This window comes from Mytilus galloprovincialis, chromosome 10, assembly GCF_965363235.1.
Source record: "Mytilus galloprovincialis chromosome 10, xbMytGall1.hap1.1, whole genome shotgun sequence".
Taxonomy (NCBI): domain Eukaryota; kingdom Metazoa; phylum Mollusca; class Bivalvia; order Mytilida; family Mytilidae; genus Mytilus; species Mytilus galloprovincialis.
Window position 1 is genome coordinate 85,789,300 of NC_134847.1, and position 22,087 is coordinate 85,811,386.

The 22,087-nt window shown below is 31.5% G+C and overlaps 1 protein-coding gene across 1 annotated transcript in view; it reads right to left on the minus strand.

Moving 5' to 3' along the window:
- The window catches only part of LOC143048678 (uncharacterized), a 70,293-nt gene extending 52,402 nt beyond the window's left edge, over window positions 1–17,891 (minus strand). The window contains exon 1 of the mRNA XM_076222484.1: window positions 17,492–17,891. Coding sequence (XP_076078599.1) covers window positions 17,492–17,556 — 65 coding nt within the window. The 5' untranslated portion in view covers window positions 17,557–17,891. The remainder of the gene's footprint in view (window positions 1–17,491) is intronic.
- Between the last annotated feature and the right edge of the window lie 4,196 nt (window positions 17,892–22,087).

Genomic DNA, 22,087 nt, shown 5'->3' on the forward strand with positions numbered 1-22,087 from the left:
TAGAACTCATTCTACTCTTATTCCTACCCAAGTTTGGAGACTAGATACAGGCTAATATCCTACCCAAGTTTGGAGATTAGATACAGGCTAAGATTGTAGAACTCATTCTACTCTTATTCCTACCCAAGTTTGGAGACTAGATACAGGCTAATATCCTACCCAAGTTTGGACATTAGATACAGGCTAAGATTGTAGAACTCATTCTACTCTTATTCCTACCCAAGTTTGGAGACTAGATACAGACTAATATCCTACCCAAGTTTGGAGATTAGATCCAGGCTAAGATTGTAGAACTCATTCTACTCTTATTCCTACCCAAGTTTGGAGACTAGATACAGGCTAAGATTGTAGAACTCATTCTACTCTTATTCCTACCCAAGTTTGGAGATTAGATACAGGCTAAGATTGTAGAACTCATTCTACTCTTATTCCTACCCAAGTTTGGAGACTAGATACAGGCTAATATCCTACCCAAGTTTGGAGATTAGATACAGGCTAAGATTGTAGAACTCATTCTACTCTTATTCCTACCCAAGTTTGGAGATTAGATACAGGCTAAGATTGTAGAACTCATTCTACTCTTATTCCTACCCAAGTTTGGAGACTAGATACAGGCTAATATCCTACCCAAGTTTGGAGATTAGATACAGGCTAAGATTGTAGAACTCATTCTACTCTTATTCCTACCCAAGTTTGGAGACTAGATACAGGCTAAGATTGTAGAACTCATTCTACTCTTATTCCTACCCAAGTTTGGAGATTATATACAGGCTAAGATTGTAGAACTCATTCTACTCTTATTCCTACCCAAGTTTGGAGATTAGATACAGGCTAAGATTGTAGAACTCATTCTTCTCTTATTCCTACCCAAGTTTGGAGATTAGATACAGGCTAAGATTGTAGAACTCATTCTACTCTTATTCCTACCCAAGTTTGGAGACTAGATACAGGCTAATATCCTACCCAAGTTTGGAGATTAGATACAGGCTAAGATTGTAGAACTCATTCTACTCTTATTCCTACCCAAGTTTGGAGACTAGATACAGGCTAATATCCTACCCAAGTTTGGAGATTAGATACAGGCTAAGATTGTAGAACTCATTCTACTCTTATTCCTACCCAAGTTTGGAGACTAGATACAGGCTAAGATTGTAGAACTCATTCTACTCTTATTCCTACCCAAGTTTGGAGATTAGATACAGGTTAAGATTGTAGAACTCATTCTACTCTTATTCCTACCCAAGTTTGGAGACTAGATACAGGCTAATATCCTACCCAAGTTTGGAGATTAGATACAGGCTAAGATTGTAGAACTCATTCTACTCTTATTCCTACCCAAGTTTGGAGACTAGATACAGGCTAATATCCTACCCAAGTTTGGAGATTAGATACAGGCTAAGATTGTAGAACTCATTCTACTCTTATTCCTACCCAAGTTTGGAGACTAGATACAGGCTAAGATTGTAGAACTCATTCTACTCTTATTCCTACCCAAGTTTGGAGATTAGATACAGGCTAAGATTGTAGAACTCATTCTACTCTTATTCCTACCCAAGTTTGGAGATTAGATACAGGCTAAGATTGTAGAACTCATTCTACTCTTATTCCTACCCAAGTTTGGAGATTAGATACAGGCTAAGTTTGTAGAACTCATTCTACTCTTATTCCTACCCAAGTTTAGAGATTAGATACAGGCTAAGATTGTAGAACTCATTCTACTCTTATTCCTACCCAAGTTTGGAGACTAGATACAGGCTAATATCCTACCCAAGTTTGGAGATTAGATACAGGCTAAGATTGTAGAACTCATTCTACTCTTATTCCTACCCAAGTTTGGAGACTAGATACAGGCTAATATCCTACCCAAGTTTGGACATTAGATACAGGCTAAGATTGTAGAACTCATTCTACTCTTATTCCTACCCAAGTTTGGAGACTAGATACAGACTAATATCCTACCCAAGTTTGGAGATTAGATCCAGGCTAAGATTGTAGAACTCATTCTACTCTTATTCCTACCCAAGTTTGGAGACTAGATACAGGCTAAGATTGTAGAACTCATTCTACTCTTATTCCTACCCAAGTTTGGAGATTAGATACAGGCTAAGATTGTAGAACTCATTCTACTCTTATTCCTACCCAAGTTTGGAGACTAGATATAGGCTAATATCCTACCCAAGTTTGGAGATTAGATACAGGCTAAGATTGTAGAACTCATTCTACTCTTATTCCTACCCAAGTTTGGAGATTAGATACAGGCTAAGATTGTAGAACTCATTCTACTCTTATTCCTACCCAAGTTTGGAGACTAGATACAGGCTAATATCCTACCCAAGTTTGGAGATTAGATACAGGCTAAGATTGTAGAACTCATTCTACTCTTATTCCTACCCAAGTTTGGAGACTAGATACAGGCTAAGATTGTAGAACTCATTCTACTCTTATTCCTACCCAAGTTTGGAGATTATATACAGGCTAAGATTGTAGAACTCATTCTACTCTTATTCCTACCCAAGTTTGGAGATTAGATACAGGCTAAGATTGTAGAACTCATTCTACTCTTATTCCTACCCAAGTTTGGAGATTAGATACAGGCTAAGATTGTAGAACTCATTCTACTCTTATTCCTACCCAAGTTTGGAGACTAGATACAGGCTAATATCCTACCCAAGTTTGGAGATTAGATACAGGCTAAGATTGTAGAACTCATTCTACTCTTATTCCTACCCAAGTTTGGAGACTAGATACAGGCTAATATCCTACCCAAGTTTGGAGATTAGATACAGGCTAAGATTGTAGAACTCATTCTACTCTTATTCCTACCCAAGTTTGGAGACTAGATACAGGCTAAGATTGTAGAACTCATTCTACTCTTATTCCTACCCAAGTTTGGAGATTAGATACAGGTTAAGATTGTAGAACTCATTCTACTCTTATTCCTACCCAAGTTTGGAGACTAGATACAGGCTAATATCCTACCCAAGTTTGGAGATTAGATACAGGCTAAGATTGTAGAACTCATTCTACTCTTATTCCTACCCAAGTTTGGAGACTAGATACAGGCTAATATCCTACCCAAGTTTGGAGATTAGATGCAGGCTAAGATTGTAGAACTCATTCTACTCTTATTCCTACCCAAGTTTGGAGACTAGATACAGGCTAAGATTGTAGAACTCATTCTACTCTTATTCCTACCCAAGTTTGGAGATTAGATACAGGCTAAGATTGTAGAACTCATTCTACTCTTATTCCTACCCAAGTTTGGAGATTAGATACAGGCTAAGATTGTAGAACTCATTCTACTCTTATTCCTACCCAAGTTTGGAGATTAGATACAGGCTAATATCCTACCCAAGTTTGGAGATTAGATCCAGGCTAAGATTGTAGAACTCATTCTACTCTTATTCCTACCCAAGTTTGGAGACTAGATACAGGCTAATATCCTACCCAAGTTTGGAGATTAGATACAGGCTAAGATTGTAGAACTCATTCTACTCTTATTCCTACCCAAGTTTGGAGACTAGATACAGGCTAAGATTGTAGAACTCATTCTACTCTTATTCCTACCCAAGTTTGGAGACTAGATACAGGCTAAGATTGTAGAACTCATTCTACTCTTATTCCTACCCAAGTTTGGAGATTAGATACAGGCTAATATCCTACCCAAGTTTGGAGATTAGATCCAGGCTAAGATTGTAGAACTCATTCTACTCTTATTCCTACCCAAGTTTGGAGACTAGATACAGACTAATATCCTACCCAAGTTTGGAGATTAGATACAGGCTAAGATTGTAGAACTCATTCTACTCTTATTCCTACCCAAGTTTGGAGACTAGATACAGGCTAATATCCTACCCAAGTTTGGAGATTAGATACAGGCTAAGATTGTAGAACTCATTCTACTCTTATTCCTACCCAAGTTTGGAGACTAGATACAGGCTAAGATTGTAGAACTCATTCTACTCTTATTCCTACCCAAGTTTGGAGACTAGATACAGGCTAAGATTGTAGAACTCATTCTACTCTTATTCCTACCCAAGTTTGGAGACTAGATACAGGCTAATATCCTACCCAAGTTTGGAGATTAGATACAGGCTAAGATTGTAGAACTCATTCTACTCTTATTCCTACCCAAGTTTGGAGACTAGATACAGGCTAAGATTGTAGAACTCATTCTACTCTTATTCCTACCCAAGTTTGGAGATTATATACAGGCTAAGATTGTAGAACTCATTCTACTCTTATTCCTACCCAAGTTTGGAGATTAGATACAGGCTAATATCCTACCCAAGTTTGGAGATTAGATCCAGGCTAAGATTGTAGAACTCATTCTACTCTTATTCATACCCAAGTTTGGAGACTAGATACAGGCTAAGATTGTAGAACTCATTCTACTCTTATTCCTACCCAAGTTTGGAGACTAGATACAGGCTAAGATTGTAGAACTCATTCTACTCTTATTCCTACCCAAGTTTGGAGACTAGATACAGGCTAAGATTGTAGAACTCATTCTACTCTTATTCCTACCCAAGTTTGGAGACTAGATACAGGCTAATATCCTACCCAAGTTTGGAGATTAGATACAGGCTAAGATTGTAGAACTCATTCTACTCTTATTCCTACCCAAGTTTGGAGACTAGATACAGGCTAAGATTGTAGAACTCATTCTACTCTTATTCCTACCCAAGTTTGGAGATTATATACAGGCTAAGATTGTAGAACTCATTCTACTCTTATTCCTACCCAAGTTTGGAGATTAGATACAGGCTAATATCCTACCCAAGTTTGGAGATTAGATCCAGGCTAAGATTGTAGAACTCATTCTACTCTTATTCATACCCAAGTTTGGAGATTAGATACAGGCTAAGATTGTAGAACTCATTTCCTGTGTTTCAGTGGATACATTACATTAGCTAGCCTTGATAGAGAGTTATCTCCTTACTATAAAACACATTATCTCAACACAAATCAGATCTACAAATCTAGATCAAGATTACCAGTATTAAAAGATGGGGCCGATTGGAATTCTGATGTAGGTAAAGAAATCACTGTACAAATCAGTACAAACTTTATCAACATTGGTGCATATCTATGTTAAAGTGGTATTACTCATAAGTTCTATATTTAAACAAAATTCTCAGGTCTGAAATGATTTAAACAAATTATTGTGAGTGCCATACCATTATAATTAGTATGTTACACAAAGACTGACAGTTATTAGTAAATTCTTACTGTAATTTTAACAGGTTTTAAGTTCCAATTCTCAATGACGATACAAAGTATTGAACTTTAAAAGCCTTCTATAACAACACCTGCAAATTAAAAGTCAAGTCCTTATACTGTTAAAAAACTTGTATGGATATCTTCAAAAACATTTCCTTTACAGGTTAGATTTTTATGTGAGACCTGAATAAAAGGATATGTGGGGTTTATACATCAATGAGACAGAACCTATTGACACAAAAAACCATAAGATATCTGCATGTTGAATTGTAAAAGCAGGACACACCAAAACAAGCAGTAAATAATAATTCATATGTTTTTGTTTTCCCAAATAGATATGAAAATGATTTGTAGCCTTCAAAAAGTACAATCAAAAGTGCTACACAATGTTATTGATATAAATAGTTGAAAAAATCTACTGTCCATCAAAGAATACAGTGCAGTATACTTACTGCTGCTATTATAAACTCACAACCTATATCTAACATTCCAGGAATTTAATGCAGTTGAAAAAGAGAGGGAGAGATACTAAAGGATATTCAAACTCATAAATTAAAGACAAAATGACAAAAGAAGAAGGACCAAACAACAGTCTACAAAACATAACTAATGACTAGGCAACAGGATCTTAACAAAAATATGGGTCTATTAGTTGATAAAACATATTCTTGTATTGTACCTCAAAACATATAAAGCAACATATGTTTTAAGTAATATGTAAATAAACTTTCATTCATATAATCTTAATATGGTAATAATATTATTCAGTATTGTACTGTTGGTACATAATGTTTAACATTTGACATCAATATATCTTCCAGGTGACTGACCAAATCACAACATCAAATCTAAATTCTACAGCCCTAATTATATTGATTCAATTAAACTAAGGAAAAAATCAACAAACCGATAAACAAATTAAAGTGTTTAATTCTGACATTTTTGCCGAATGACACAGATCAATTTTACATAGGAACAAGGTAACAAGATTTGTACGATCGGTAGACCACCAACAATTCACCTTGCCAAGACATCTGACATCTGACTTATACAGGGTCAAACAGGTGACACACCCTTTTTACAAAGATTTTGAATTTTCATTATCTTAAACAGGAAGTTTGATTAATTTAATTTATCTGAACTATTTGAATTTTGTACCGAATTCAAATTTGTGGTCAAAATGTCAAAGTTTGCCATTATTATTGGTAAAAGTTTAAAATATTTCCAAAAAGGCCATCCATGAACATATTCTATATCCAAACATTTTTTTCTCTGCTAGTACATTTATTGAACTACAGGTATATGGAAGAGGTCAAATTTTCAATGCAATTATAATAATCCTTACACCAAAACTTATGCATGTATGGTCCTAAGAATATATAACATTCAAAAACTTAAAATAAAGTAAATTTCTATTAAAAAATAAATCCGTCCATCAATATATCTTCATTTAATACTAAAGGTAAACAGATGATTTGTAAATATGATTCTAATCTATACAGTCTGAGTCTAAACAACAGATACAATAGTCATAAAGATTAGCTGATCCAAATCGTCCTTGATCCCAGAACAACTGTCTGTTACATCTGTATACGTAGATAACATCGTTATTTTCTGTTTTCTGACTCGGCTCTATTGTACACAACTAAAATGGTGACATAATTGTTTAAATGTACCTCAGAAATACCTATTGAAACTAGCATTGATTATTAGTACATGGGGGCTGTAGATCACGTTTGTTTACTTTGTGTTTCATATTATTGCTAACTGTCAGAAGCAGATGCCAATACATCCATCAATGTGTTCAGATGCCAATATATGTACGAATTCTAGTTTATCTACCTAACTTTACGTGTGGTATAAGAAAAACATATACAGGCAAACCTGCATAAAAGTCACTTCTTTTTTTTACTTATGCATTTTAAAACTCAATTCAAGTCACCTCTCTTATAAGGGCAGTTATTAGTAGCCCCAAGTGAGAATTTTATATAAAGGTCTGAATGTTACACTGTACTCGAGATATATAAATGTCTATTTTGTAATCAATGCCTCTACATCTTTTTCGGTCAGCCAATTTCATAACTATTTGAATATTGTTTTCATAGATTGTGTTTGTCATAATAATTACCATTTTATAACTAATCATGAGGGTTTACATGTACTATTAATCAATGACTGATTCAAAATATTCAAAAAATGTACTGATCCATTTAAAAGTATCATAAATGAGACTAATTGTAAGTCCAATAGTTATATAATTTTTGAGTCCAAAGATATAAATAACAGAAAACTAACATTATAATAAAATAAGAAATAATTGAGTTCCATTCACCTGCCATCTTACAACATTTAATGGAGACTAATATGGGTTCTGTAATATTTTATAGTTGTCCTGTCTCCAGGCAAACAAATGCACCTAATGCCAAACTATCAAATTGTTCCTCCATTATACAATGATATAAACCAGGAGTTGAGGGCAGTGAGTTCGGCTCCACCTTTTCTTTACTTCACGTTAACTGTATTACAGGTTCTCCATTTCCTTTCGGTACAATTTACAATATAATACGCCATAAATTTCATTTATTATTAGACAAGTAACACTCCATACGACCAACATTTGTGTTCATTCTCCGCTATAAAACCTGAACCCTATAATATTTACTCTGATAGTTGAGATGGTTGAATGGAGATTTGGTATGATTGTGTTTATACATCATACCCATCAATGAAAATCTGCAACAAATTGAAGGGAATAAAACCACAATTTAATTGGCCATTATCAGATAACTAACTTTTGATAACTGGTCCGAGTAGTCTGTATAGAGTGACCAGCTATGACACGGGTCAGTGGTCCATTTAGCCCTCCACTCGCTGAGGCAGATGTAATTATATATAAATCAGTATGTTAAGGTATCAGGTAGGTGATGTTTGGGGGAAGTTAGGACCTACAACGCAGCTGGGACGAACAAGAAATAAGCGTGGTTCAAAATAAAGATCTTACTGTTTAAATAAGTAATAATGTATATCACAATCCTGGGAAAATGAAAAAGGATACAGAAACTAAATGGTTTTATGGTAAATAATCCTGTATCTGTCTTTACAAATACAACTAGGAAATTAGTTACAGTTGATGAAATCGGCTCATTTAGGTGTAAAAATGACATGTGAGAATTCCTAAATACATGTAGACACCAATTATAAAATTGTGAAAAAATGTATCCCGTACACCAATGAAATTTACAAGTAATTCTAAACAAATAGTACAAATATACAGAAATTTTACACTCTTATTTTTAATCACTTTCCATACTTCTTTGCACGACATCTAAATTGTTAACTGGAAAAAAAAATATTTGAGACTGAAAAACAATACTCTCTAACCAATGCTAACCAATTCAAAGTTGTCCTGAAGAAAATATAAACTGTTGATTTCTTCATAAAAAACTTTTTTAACTGTATTGAAGGAAAGAAACTGTAAATACTGAAATTATTTAATGCATTTTTTTTTTTTTTTAAAGAAACGACAAAAATGTGGAATTAGCTTTTGTGACTTCAGGAAAATCTGCATACTGCTTTATTGATCAGATACTAGAATGCAAGTTATTATTCTACAATAATAAACCCATCCTATCAATTGCATTGATAAAAATATCACAATAATTTCTGAATTGACAGTAATTCAAATAAAATTGAGAATAGAAATGGGGAACGTGTCAATGAGACAACAATCCGACCATAGACTATATATTTTTATTCAAATACATGCAATTATTTACTTGTAGTTCCATTCCAGTACAAAAAAAAGCTTTAAAATGCCTGTTATTTTTTTAAATATTAAAAACTAACTTTATCTATTAGTAAAAAGACAGAAATTTGCTATTTATATTTTTTTTTATCTGATAGATAGGGGAGATGGCAAGGCATTTGTTTACCTAAATATGTAAAATTCCTACATGTCATACTATTATAACCTCAATAAAAATATACAAAATATCTAAATAAAAAAAGGTGCAAGAAGACCTCCTTGAGGTTTACACAGGACATATATAAGCAGATGATTCACAATGTATTCATCATTCACTCCTATCCTGATAATAATCACTTAAGTCATTTATTTCTGAATAATTTTCCAGTCAGTTACAATTTCAAAAACACCACCGTGTTTCAAAAACAGCATCAGACATGCACTCAAATATTTCAATAAAAGAAGCAGAGGCCCAAACTTTCAAAGCAAAACACAAACAAAAAAACCCAATAAAATCAAAATGTAGCATTTCAGAATAGAAAATAAGGTATGTTCAAATTTCTATTGAAAATTCTACAAATATTGTAGGTTCATTAACCTTGGTGTCAATATCTAATGGCAGCCTATTTTTCACAGGGGCACAGAAACAAACTACTGGCATCTTTAAAGCTCTGAAGCAGTCAACATTAGACTTGTAACATTGTATACAGTATCACTTGCAGTGTATTGAATACAACCAGAGTTTATGACTCGTCATTCAAGATATTTCTGCCTGATAAGATGATCATCGTTCCAAGGAATGCCTCCATTCAGATTTAATTCGGGAGTTTACCGATCCTAGCATATTAAACATTAATATTGTGAAACTGGATCCCATGTCTTTTGTTTTTGTAAAAATATCCACTGTAACTACTTGAGATTAAGTTGTAATCAGGACTTTATTTCCCTCTACATAGGAGAGGACTGTGATATCAATGGGTTAAACTTCTATTCTAAACACACAGATTTAATAAAACGGTGAAATTTGAGAAAAAAAATCATCTTGAATCTTACAGGGGGAAAAAATACATAGTATTTAATTGATATGTTTTTCATTTGTACAAAATAAAAATAAGGAGATATGGAATGATTGCCAAGAGGCTACACTCCACCAAAAACCTAAGGAAAGGGTGTATACAACTAAAAGTCAGAAGAAGATCTGCAACAATGAAGAAACTTGTACTATATTTAAAAAGAAGATTTAGTATAATTGCCAAAGAGACAACATTCAACCAGAAACCAAAGAAAATGGTGACTACAACTATAGATCACAATCAGACATTCCACAATGATGAAACTTATACTACTAGTATACAGTATGTTAGTCTTAGCCTCTTCAAAATTCTTACTAGACAACTAATAAAACATTTGTTTATTCTAATATTAAAAATTAAATCTAATTTTACTTCTAGTTCTATATAAAATTGAGAAAGGAAATGGGGAATGTGTTAAAGCAACATACGTGTTGAAGGCTGTACATTGACCTATAATGGTTTACTTTTATAAATTGTTATTTGGATGGAGAGTTGTCTCATTGTCACTCATGCCACTTCTTCTTATATCTTTTGTTACTAATATTAATACCTTGGATTTGGTTTCTAAATCAGTCTAGAAGAAATCTCATGATCTGAAGCAATCATCCTAACAAGATCATTTCAACAAAAATAAAACAGTTATTTCATGTTTTGTTTATTTATCAAAGGGATGCAACTTTTATTCTATAATCACATAGACTTATATCAGTATATATCTATCTCTTAATGGTTTTTTTTATAATTTTCTTGCACCAAATGTTTATATTTAATTTATATAGTGTACCTTACAAACAATTATACAGTTATGTGTGAAAGGATCATATGAAACCCTGTAATACTGGTCACTGAATATTAGGAAACCTATAACTGGTTATCAATAAAGAAAAAAACTCCAGATAAATCACTTAATTCTTGATAAAAAAATTGTGAATATATTTAGTATTTTGAATAGTTGTCAAAAATATTTACACTTGAAAGGGTGAAAACATTTAATAGACTTGTGAATTAGGACTAGCAGTAATTTGAATGACCAGTTTTCTCTCTTTATAGAGGACTGCCATGAATACATACTATTCAATGTTTAGTACATAAAGTCAACTATTCACGGCCACCTACTAACTTGATCAGAAAATTTAGATTTTGAAAATAGATTATTTATATTATTCATTCATTGAAACCATGAAGTACTTTGTCTGTTAATCATTTATACAGATATATTGATGACTTTATTTAAATACTTAATCTTTATATCAACATTTTTATTTTCTTAAAAATGTTAAGATTTTAAATGGGATTTTAAAATCAGCCGTAAAAGTTTTCAGTATGAGAAAAATAAAAGAAGCCATTAATCATATTATGTTTTGTACATATGTCATGGTTTACAATAGTAAGTCAGTATCAATCAATGCTATAAGTGTAACAGCCTCTGCTCTGACTTAAAGTCATCTTCCTACAGTCAACTTCCTGAATCGGAACAATTAAGTAAGATTGGACCTTGACAGAATGAACATTGAAACAGTCTCATTTGGAATACATACAAATATAGCTGCTGGAACAATTTCACAATGAACTACTGGGTCAAGAGTTAACAACATGTTTAAGGCAAGACTCTAGTATTGGTGTACTCAGAAATACATTCTTTCATATTTACTGCCACTATTCAACTTCATACTTGTTTGGCTTTATAAATATTTTGATATGAGCGTCACTGATGAGTCTTATGTAGACGAAACGCACGTCTGGCGTACTAAATTATAATCCTGATACCTTTGATAACTATTGAAAGAAACTATTAAGGAGTGATCAACAATTTCCATATAAAAATAGTCTTTCCATAAGATGTATCATTTATTGCACAAAAACAGACTATATGATAATTTTTTGAGAGCTACATAAATTAAGGAATAGAATATGGAGACTTTGCCTTTTTACCTCAAAAAAGCAAAATGTTTAGAAATTTGTAAGCGCTGCAAATTTAAAATTTAAAATTTTGATGATTGAAATGTTTAAACTTGACAGGATTTTCTAGACCAAAGGAAATGCCCTAATTAAGACATAAAAAAAACTCTGACCATGGGAAGTTATTACTCTAGAATTTTGTCAATATTTATCCCTTTAAACTAAAAACCCACTGTTTACAATCAAATTGACAAAATGAACAAAGTATTCACAGTTTAAGTCCATAATTTATATTTTTTTCCATGGGTCTGTTGACATATACACCCTAATAAACAGATCAGGCCCAAGTAAATTGGCGGAACAACAGTAATTTACCTACTGCGTAGAGTGATTAGCATACCATTCAAGACGACAAACGACATTTGATAGTCTCTAAAGATGGCCAAGAAACATTCTTAAATGTACCTATGTGTATTTGTGGTTTTTAAAAATGCTGCACAACAAAGGTAAACAAAAATGATCCTGGTTAAGTGCATATTTTGCAGAGGATATATCTACACAAAATAAATGCCATTCCTTTTTATATTCACATTATCAACCTTTAAACATCAGTACAAAATTCTGAATACATGATCTCGATGAAATAATCTTAGCTACAATGTTTGGTATTATTACCCAATTCTTGATTACAGATATAAAATCTCAATCGGAAATTTCTCCATTTGTGAACCTCATATTCAAAGCTAAATTGACTTTCAGTAAATAGCAGTTCATCCAAAAAAGCTATAAAAACTGTGATATGGAAGATTATACTATAATACTCCGTTAGAATCAATAAAGAAATATCCTTGTCACTTTCTGCATTAGATGGGTTAAGTGATGTTTTCTAGTAACTGTTCACTCGACCGTGAAGTCGACTCCTCCTTCAATTGGGAAAATGAAAGGGATGATGAACATCCACTCTGTAATTATTAGAAATGGCAAATGATATCCGTAAAACATCTAACCAACCTCCCGTAGGACTACAATGGCTTTTTCATTGTCATTATTTGCATTTTGATTTTTATATTTGTTTACTACTGTTGGTCCTACGGTTAATGGAGTAGACTATATATGTAAATTTGAACGTTTTACTTTCCAAACTACTTGTTTTAAATTGTTATTGAGACTTAGTTGTAATTTTATAGACTTGTAAAGTTCCTCTCCTAACAACAAGTTACATCATAAAAATACCAGAAGAAGCAAAATATTAAGTTTTATTTAAGAATCCTGTAAAATATAGTCCATATGAAAAAGTGATATTTAGTACAAAGTTCAATATAAAAAGAAGATGTGGTATGATTTTGCATTATTTCTTCTGACTTGTGACAGATTGCAAGTTTCTTCTTATGTATATTATAGGGATACACTGTGTATTTGAAATATTAAATGACTGAAGTTTGAAAAACATAAGCTGAAGCAGTTTTTTTGGCTTAACCTTCCACAACTACTGCTGAAAAGACTTTAAACTACAATAGTTTCTGTCCAAGTAAACATAATCCAAATAACCTACTTATAGCAAAATTTTGGTACCCAAAAACTTTTTAGGATGCACAAGCTGAATTTTTAAAGCATTCATGTGGGTCTGACAAAATGTTAATTCTCAATGAGAAATTAGTCAAAATTACAATGATCAACTAAAACTCATAAATGGTGATTACCAAATAACTTTATTTTGCAGTTAAAACTTCTGAACATAGCATTTAAATTTAGGAGTCCTCCCAAATGACCTTGAGGAACTCCTGAAAACCCCTTTCCAATCATTAACACAGTAATTAAGTGACTCAGATGTAGTTAAGAAAATTTGAAGATTTTTACATCTAACAAACACTTTTTTTATACTTTGGTTTAATAACTACACCATAATGTAATTATTGTTTTACTTTAGTTTCCGTTTCTACATTTTCTAATTAATACAACCAAACATAGACAGAAATAAATATTGCATAATTTTCTATTGTAATTTACGAAAAGAATTTATCTAGATAACATAATTTAAATGACTATGCACAATTCTATTTACAAATTGCAATAATTACAAATTTGTCCAGGTGTTTATAGAACTAAATAGACAGGGTCCCAGTCAGAAGTCAATAATACGCAATTTCCTTTTGATCATAAATGAATAAAAACTAAAAACAACCATCATATAACATAAACATTTCGACCCTAACCTTCCTCGTAAAATCAAATAATAGCAAGACGTCACAAAGACATCATACAAAAACTTCACTGTTAATTTTCATTATGTTCATTTTAAAAATTAGTTTTTGTTCACACCTAATTAACTGTCAGTAAAAAAAAAATCTCATGTAATTTTGTGTCCTTGCTGTATTAAGGTCCTTAAGGGTTATAAATAATACAGAGAAAATCTATTTTAACATCATTAAATTAGTCAATAATTTATTTCTTTATTATCCATTTCCTGCCCATTTTATAAAAGAATAAAATCCCTAATTTTTCAATTCCTCAATTTCCACCTGGTATGGTAATTTGAACCTGTGTAACCCCTCCGTACCTGAAGATTACTAAGGTATCATTATTGTCAAATTAGGCCACTTTAGTGTCCTATGAGATGTGGTATAATAACACGTTCCTGTACACAACCACCCCTCCCCTCCTGTTTACACCTTGTTTCCATATTGTACGACAGATGGAATATCGCACCCTCATATCAAAAGTAATCAACGTCAAATTTGCCATCCTTCCAATAAATCTACGACCTGCGTCAGTCTTTCTAATGAAAAGTCGTCTTAGATTTCAACAAATAGAAAGACAATTAAATGACTTTATGACAGTTTTAAAAGAACATTTCTTATTGTTTTCCCCCATTTTTTTCCTAGTAATTTCTACCTGATTGTTCAGTGAATTTTTGTAGTTTCTTATTTTAAACAAAATTCTTTTACCTAAATCCAAATATTTAAGAATATAGGTTACTTACATTTCTCCTAAACATAACTTTGTTAATTTCTGATTGTTATGTTATCTTGTTTGTAATCAGAAGAGATTGCCATTCAAAGAACCAGGAAATACAAAAATACGTCAACTTGAAAGAACAAAAGTTACTTTCAGAGAAGGAAACAAATTATGTCTTTGTAGGTAAAATGTATTATGTTTTATAGTATTGTCTTTTGGCGACACCTTTAAGATTCCACTAACTTTATTTACATTGGAGTAAAGTATTTATGTTATACTTTTTGTCATATAGTATTGAGGTAAACAGCACTATATTTGACATTTTGTAAATTTCTTTAATTAAATCAAACAGGAATTCAAATCCTTAAAAGAATTTTCTATACGCTTCCTTAATAGGAATTATTAATAAATCCATGCATATGACATCAATTATTCTCAAAATCTTAACTTTTTGTGCAACCAAAAAGAAATGTAACAGGTTCATAGTTTTACTATTTTATCTATAAAAAATTCCATCTTTGTATCAAAATCAGAAGGAATATATTAAGTAAGAAATTTTGTATCTTAAATATTCATAATTTTGTGAAGACACTCTCAGAGTCTTTCGTCATGAACAATTGTGACTATAAGGACGTGATGAGGTTAAGGTGACGTATTTCTATCTATTAATTCATTAATAAGGTATAACAATTACATGATAACATTGATCTATGATCAGGACAGACTTGACAATTACTTTTATCAGGTGAAATCAACACATCAGACCAAAAAATGCCCCCAAAACTTTCGCTTTTCTTAATTATATTCCGACCATATGCCACCGCTCACCTTAAGTTTTCTCCTTGGAAGAAACAAATGAAATGTGAGGTTTATTGCCTAATAGAGAGGAATTAATTTGGGTTATTGTGTTTTTAGGAGTCAATAATTTTTGGTTCATATAATTTTATTACATCTGAAATAGACTTTGTTGTTCTCTGTATGGAGCCAACATTATTTCAGTAAATTAAAAGTAAATGCATTGAAAGTAATAACTAATTAACTTTGATGATGATTAGAGAAAAGAGAATGTTTAAAACCCACTGATTCTTCAGTAAACATTTTATTAATTATGAAATAATAAGTGAAAAAAATGATAGATCGCGTGGAAATGTTATTTTGATGTAAAACTTTGTGAAAGCAGCAACATACAGCGGTTATGTTTGATTACCTTCAGTTTATTACACAAATTTGGACAAAACAAAGTTCAGGATCAGGATCAGTTTCTAAGAGGAATGTTTGTACGACAAGTTAACTGGGTCAAAATAAAATACAACAACAATTTTCCTTATTGGTTAAATCATTTTTGCCGAAAGAATTTTTTGGTTTATTTCCTTTAAATTATGTAGGTTAAATAGTATAGAACTTTGGAAATAGCTAAAACACATTGAATACTATAAAAAGTTACATCTATGTCTTGATTATATACCTACATATTTACAAAAAATTAATAATGACAAAATAAAAAAAAATACTGTTTTAATTTGAATTTTAGATAAGAGGTATAAATCAATGATAAAACAACCCAACAATAAAACATACTTCATTTATATATAAAAACATGAGAAACAGATTGATTTTGTCAGGACCGATTTGAGTTGTAGTTTTTACAGGAAACCCCTTGTAACGTTTCATCAGAACAAACAAAACAATGGCACAAATTGAATCTAATTACACTAATTATATCGACAGCAATATTTCAAATTTCCTACATGGCCGGCTTCAATAGGAAATATAAAATTGATGAGTTAGAACTGGGTTTAACATTCAATACTCTTCAATTGGGTTATTGAACACGGAGACACATATAAGATATTTATGTTCTACGTTTCATTGGGTACAATTAAAAGCATAACTCCCGAGTACGAATACAGATTAAATTTGTGTAAAAACAAAACAAAAAATACAACAGATGGATTTTTTTCTCATTAGCTTGAATGAAATTCATCTGGATAAAATTTCTTTAAATGGAAATCTAAAAATTCTGAATGATTTTAAAACATTTAATTCCAATCACAAAATGCATTTGTTTTAATAATTCATATAATATAAAATTGTAGAAAATAAATGTTAATAATATTTATAATATTTTTTTTCTAACAGAAAAAGAACTTAAATAAAAAATATATTCAAAAATTTAAATATTTAATACTTAGAAAAGGGTAAAAATGGACTTATTCCAGTTACAAAAATAATTGTACTTTGAATTCTCTTATTATTTAGAGTGCTGTAAACATCAAAGAAACATTTATTTCAAAATAATTGCTACAATAGTCATTTACCATACAAAGCATATTTGATAAAAAATCTATCAGTTAAAAATAACCTACAAAAACTCAGTGTTCAAACTTTGTATGATCATTTTATCAGATTTAAAACAATATATGTTACATTTAAATTCATGTTTTTAACTGAGTTGACCTGAACAAATGCCAAATGGATTTTAAAAAATTGCATTAAGAATTGAATATATGTAAACGCTAAATAAAGATTTAATAAGATATCCGTTTATTGCTGCAAATTGAAACAAAAAGCGGAAAAATAAGACAAACTTTCCTACCTTTTTACAGTTCTCCTCCGACGCTTTGTTGCATACATAGTTTTTATGACCCAATCGTCAACCATTCAGGCGCTATTAGCTCATACACAATCCCTCCACTTAACTAAACAATAAACCAAACCAAACATCCCAAAAATATTGCACTTTAAAATGAGTATAACTTCCGTCTTTAAGTAATATTCATCATAATATTTGTCGTTTCGTTACTTATCGATGAAAAATAAAAACAAATCTTCCTTAGTTTTCGTAACGGAACTGTCTGGTCATAAGAAGGCCGATTTTGGTCAATTTTGAACCTTACGGACAATCATTATATTAGAGTTATCATTAAAATGCATACATTAACAGTTTTAAAATACAACAATCGGGGCAATGATTTTCTGACACTATGGACTTATTTTTCCATCCAATTCCATGTTAACTACCCTCTGCCACGCGACCTGTCACAAAACCAATTAATCCCACCCACTGACATTAATCCCGCCCCATTCATCAATCACTACCAATGAGAAGTTGAGAAGCGTGAACTGTTCTTTTGACAAAGGTAAATGTACAGGTGAGTCCATCCTATATTATCTGATGAGAACCAATGTTCTAATTATCATCATCAAAAGATGACAAAAAAATATCTAAACATTAATTTACAATGTGACAAATGATTTTCTTTGGATATCTGTCACAATCCAGAAAAATTATGATTTTCTGATAAAGGTTTATGTCATTAATTCTGAAAATGTAGGAAAAGAAGATTTATGATAAAGTTAAGTAAGAGCACAAAAAATGAATCAAGAAAGACAAAAGAAAATATTAAATAGAAGAAAAGCCTTTACAGAATTACTGCTAATAAAATCTGTGTAAATATGAATAGACAGACAATGATAAAATTTTTCAAGAAGTTAACATTTATGAAAGGAACAATTGTTCACATTAAGGAAGTTTTTTTTCTTCAAGATTTTACTAATATTGAGTTATATGGAATCACCAAGTATCATGTGCTTTCTCAGAATCATAACTTTCCAAAAGTCCTTTATAAATCTAACTAGAATTCTAAAAATGAAACATTTTAAAAAGTGATGTTTTCCAAAGTAATAAAAAAAGCTGATGACACTTTTTACTTGGCAATTATTGAAATGTGAATTCTCAAATTCTTAGCTGATTTAAATTTTTCCTGGATCAAAGACAACTTACAAGTACTGTAGAAATATATAACAGCAACAACATGTTAATCACTGACTTCTCATAGTTTGGTTATTTAGCTCTTTATAAAGATTTTTGTACATCAAAGATATAGAAATATGTATTTAAATTAAAAAAAAAATATGAATAACTAGATAAAAAAAAATGATAGCATAACTTTCTTTTGAAGTGACAAATAATCTGGAAAGTACTGTACAAATCATAGTACTGCTGATATATTAGTAACATTTACAGAAAAATGTTAACCATGAGCAACAAATATAGGGAGGAACGATATTAAAAAGAAAAGAGGGGAATTTATCATCAATATATGACTGCATTAAAGGAATACATCTCTAAACAAACTGAATATTTACAACCATCTTTTAACTTTTTCCCATTATTATCTGATATGACTTTAACACAAATATTTACTTGTTGCTTGGTACTAGATATTGTTAGCTTTCTGTCTTAGGATCTAAAATCTATTTTTCAACATAATCTCCATCAAAGGTCAATTTCTGACAATTTTTTTTTTATCACTGCAAAAGAACAGGGTAATTTTACTGTACAGAAAAGTCTGAATCCACTGTACAGCAAAGTGAAACCACTGTACAGAAGGTCTAAATACACATTCTGAGTCTAAAGTATAGAAACACATGTTTGAATCCACTTAACAGGAAAGTCCAAATACTCAGTTAAATGTAATAATTAGTTTAATGTTTAACTTACTATCAACTACCTTCAGACAATAACAGCTTCTGTTCCATACAAGACTGGACTACAACTCTAAAAATACATCAAATAAATATAAACCTAGGCACCTCCAATAGGTTATGTTTCTACTCTAAACTCCTTTTATCCCCTATATAGTAGGTCATACAATAAAATATGCATCATATAAGTACAGTGTTGTTTTGTGTCTTATGGACTTTCTAATGGAGGATAGTCTCATTGACAATCATACAATTTATTTTTATTTCACTTTAGAACATAAAAGCCATTTGGCTAGCTTTTTTGTAAGTTCAATGTTTTCTATGAAATGGAGTGTCAGAAGAAAGGGACTCTATTTTCATGGATAACAGTTAACTCAAAATTTCAGGACAGTATTAACTATTTTATTTATTTATTTGTACGATCATAATCTTCAAAACATTTTTTATATTCATTTTTTTCTACAAATAAAATGTATGTTTACAATAATCTGAGACAATTAACCATATTAACAAGAGTTTGTATAATTACCATACCATAATTACCATTACATTTAACATTGTCAGTTTGCTTCAGGCCTTCTGAAACAGTAGCTTAACTCGTAACACCTCGAGTCATCTATTTCACAGTGGGATCCATCATTAAATCGTTGTTCATTTAATTGTCTCCTTGTGCTGTTTCTACAAATAATGATGGAATAATGATTACAATATCTTAAACACCCATCAAATTATAAACATTGATTCAATGATTTAAAAAACTTTAACACTTACTGTTATCTTGTGATTTAAATAGAAAAGTCAAAGGTTTACAGCAGAGTTTAGACTACTTTAACTTATTAAATTTTTAAATAGCTTTGAAGAATGTTTTACACATTGCGATTTATATAAACATGAATGTACCTAAAAGATGATGAGAGGATACATTAATGAGTCAGACAATGCAGCACTAACAAACATGTTAACACCACCACATACTGTATGTGCCTGTCCAAAGCCAGGAGCCTCAGCACTAACAAACATGTTAACACCACCACATACTGTATGTGCCTGTCCAAAGCACTAACAAACATGTTAACACCACCACATACTGTATGTGCCTGTCCAAAGCCAGGAGCCTCAGCACTAACAAACATGTTAACACCACCACATACTGTATGTGCCTGTCCAAAGCCAGAAGCCTGTAGTTTAGTGGTAGTTGTTAATAATTAGGCCATTTGTTTTCTCAACTCATTTTTCTCATATTTTTCGTGGATGGAACTTTTATAGTCATGTTTAAGGTATGGGTTTTTCTCATTGTAGAAGGCCTTACGTTTCCCTATAATTGCTTACATACACTTCAATTGGTCTCTGGTGGAGAGTTGTCTCATTGGCACTTATTACACATCTCCAAATTTTTTTTTATGAAGTTTTTAAAAACTAAAACATTTCTTTTATCAAATCCACATGTTTAAGACAATTGAATAATAGATTTGTGGTAATGAAAAAAAATATCAAATAGGCATTAATAAAAACAGCAAACTAACAACAAAACTTGTTAAAAAAAAGTCACTAACAAAAACGTCCGGTAAGGGCTTGTTTTTGCCTCGAATTTCAAGTTCATCTGACGAAAGATTTTAGACACATCTAAACACTTAAGTGTCTATTACAGTTGATTCAATTAGTTTTTGTGAAAGATTTTAACTGATTCACTCATTAAAAACGCTCCGATTCAAGCTTAAATATAAGAAATCTGTCAAATATGCAAATAAATGTCACTTTTCAGATGGTTTTTGTCAAAAATAAAAGTGGCCACATCCATGTTCATCCCCAACCTTTATATATGTTATGTATTATCATTAAACACAACTTACATTTCAATATCAAGAATGAACACAAATGTGGCCACTTTCGTTTAAGACAGAAACAGTCTAAAATTTAACTAAAATGCTGAAATTGTGAAGATTTCAGTAATTTAGCATGACTTAATGATGCAAGTACCCGATATATGTGCATTGTTATGCCATAAAAGCCCATATTTATGTAGCAGAGGCATTATACCTTCCAAAAAAATAACTTGAAGTTTGCATTTAAACAATTTTGTAAAACTGCTATATTTTTGGGCCAAAAAGGGGTCTCACTGAACCTACTCCTTTTTTTTTCAATATTGTTCGTATAATAATCACTTCACAACAATTATTTCTTCACTATATAACATGATATGAATTCATTGGCCTGCTGGTATTGACCTTTTCTATTGTAGGTGAATTAACTATATAAAATCTTAACACCTAACCTCAGACTTCCAGCTGAGATAAACACTGCTAAAAGCATAACACCTTGGTAAATTAAACAAATTTCTACCTGATTTTTGATTGCTACAGGTAGATAGATCAAAGACTTTATAATCACTAACCCTACAGTGACAACAAGACAACTGGACTGAAGATTATCATCAGTCGCTAATTACTGGTGGTCAGTCTGAACACCTGACCACTGTCCAATCAGATCATCACCAATAGTTACTCATGTGTAAATCAAAGAATTACAACAATAAAAGTAGAATTATTGTGATTTTAATTCTGCGAGGATATTAAGACAGTTGCACAAGGGCCTGATATCAAAATCATAAATTTGACTGCACAGTTTTATCACTAAACACATCTTATAAACTCTACTATGGACATATGCAGGGGAGTAGGCCAAGCCAATAAAAACTGAACAACCA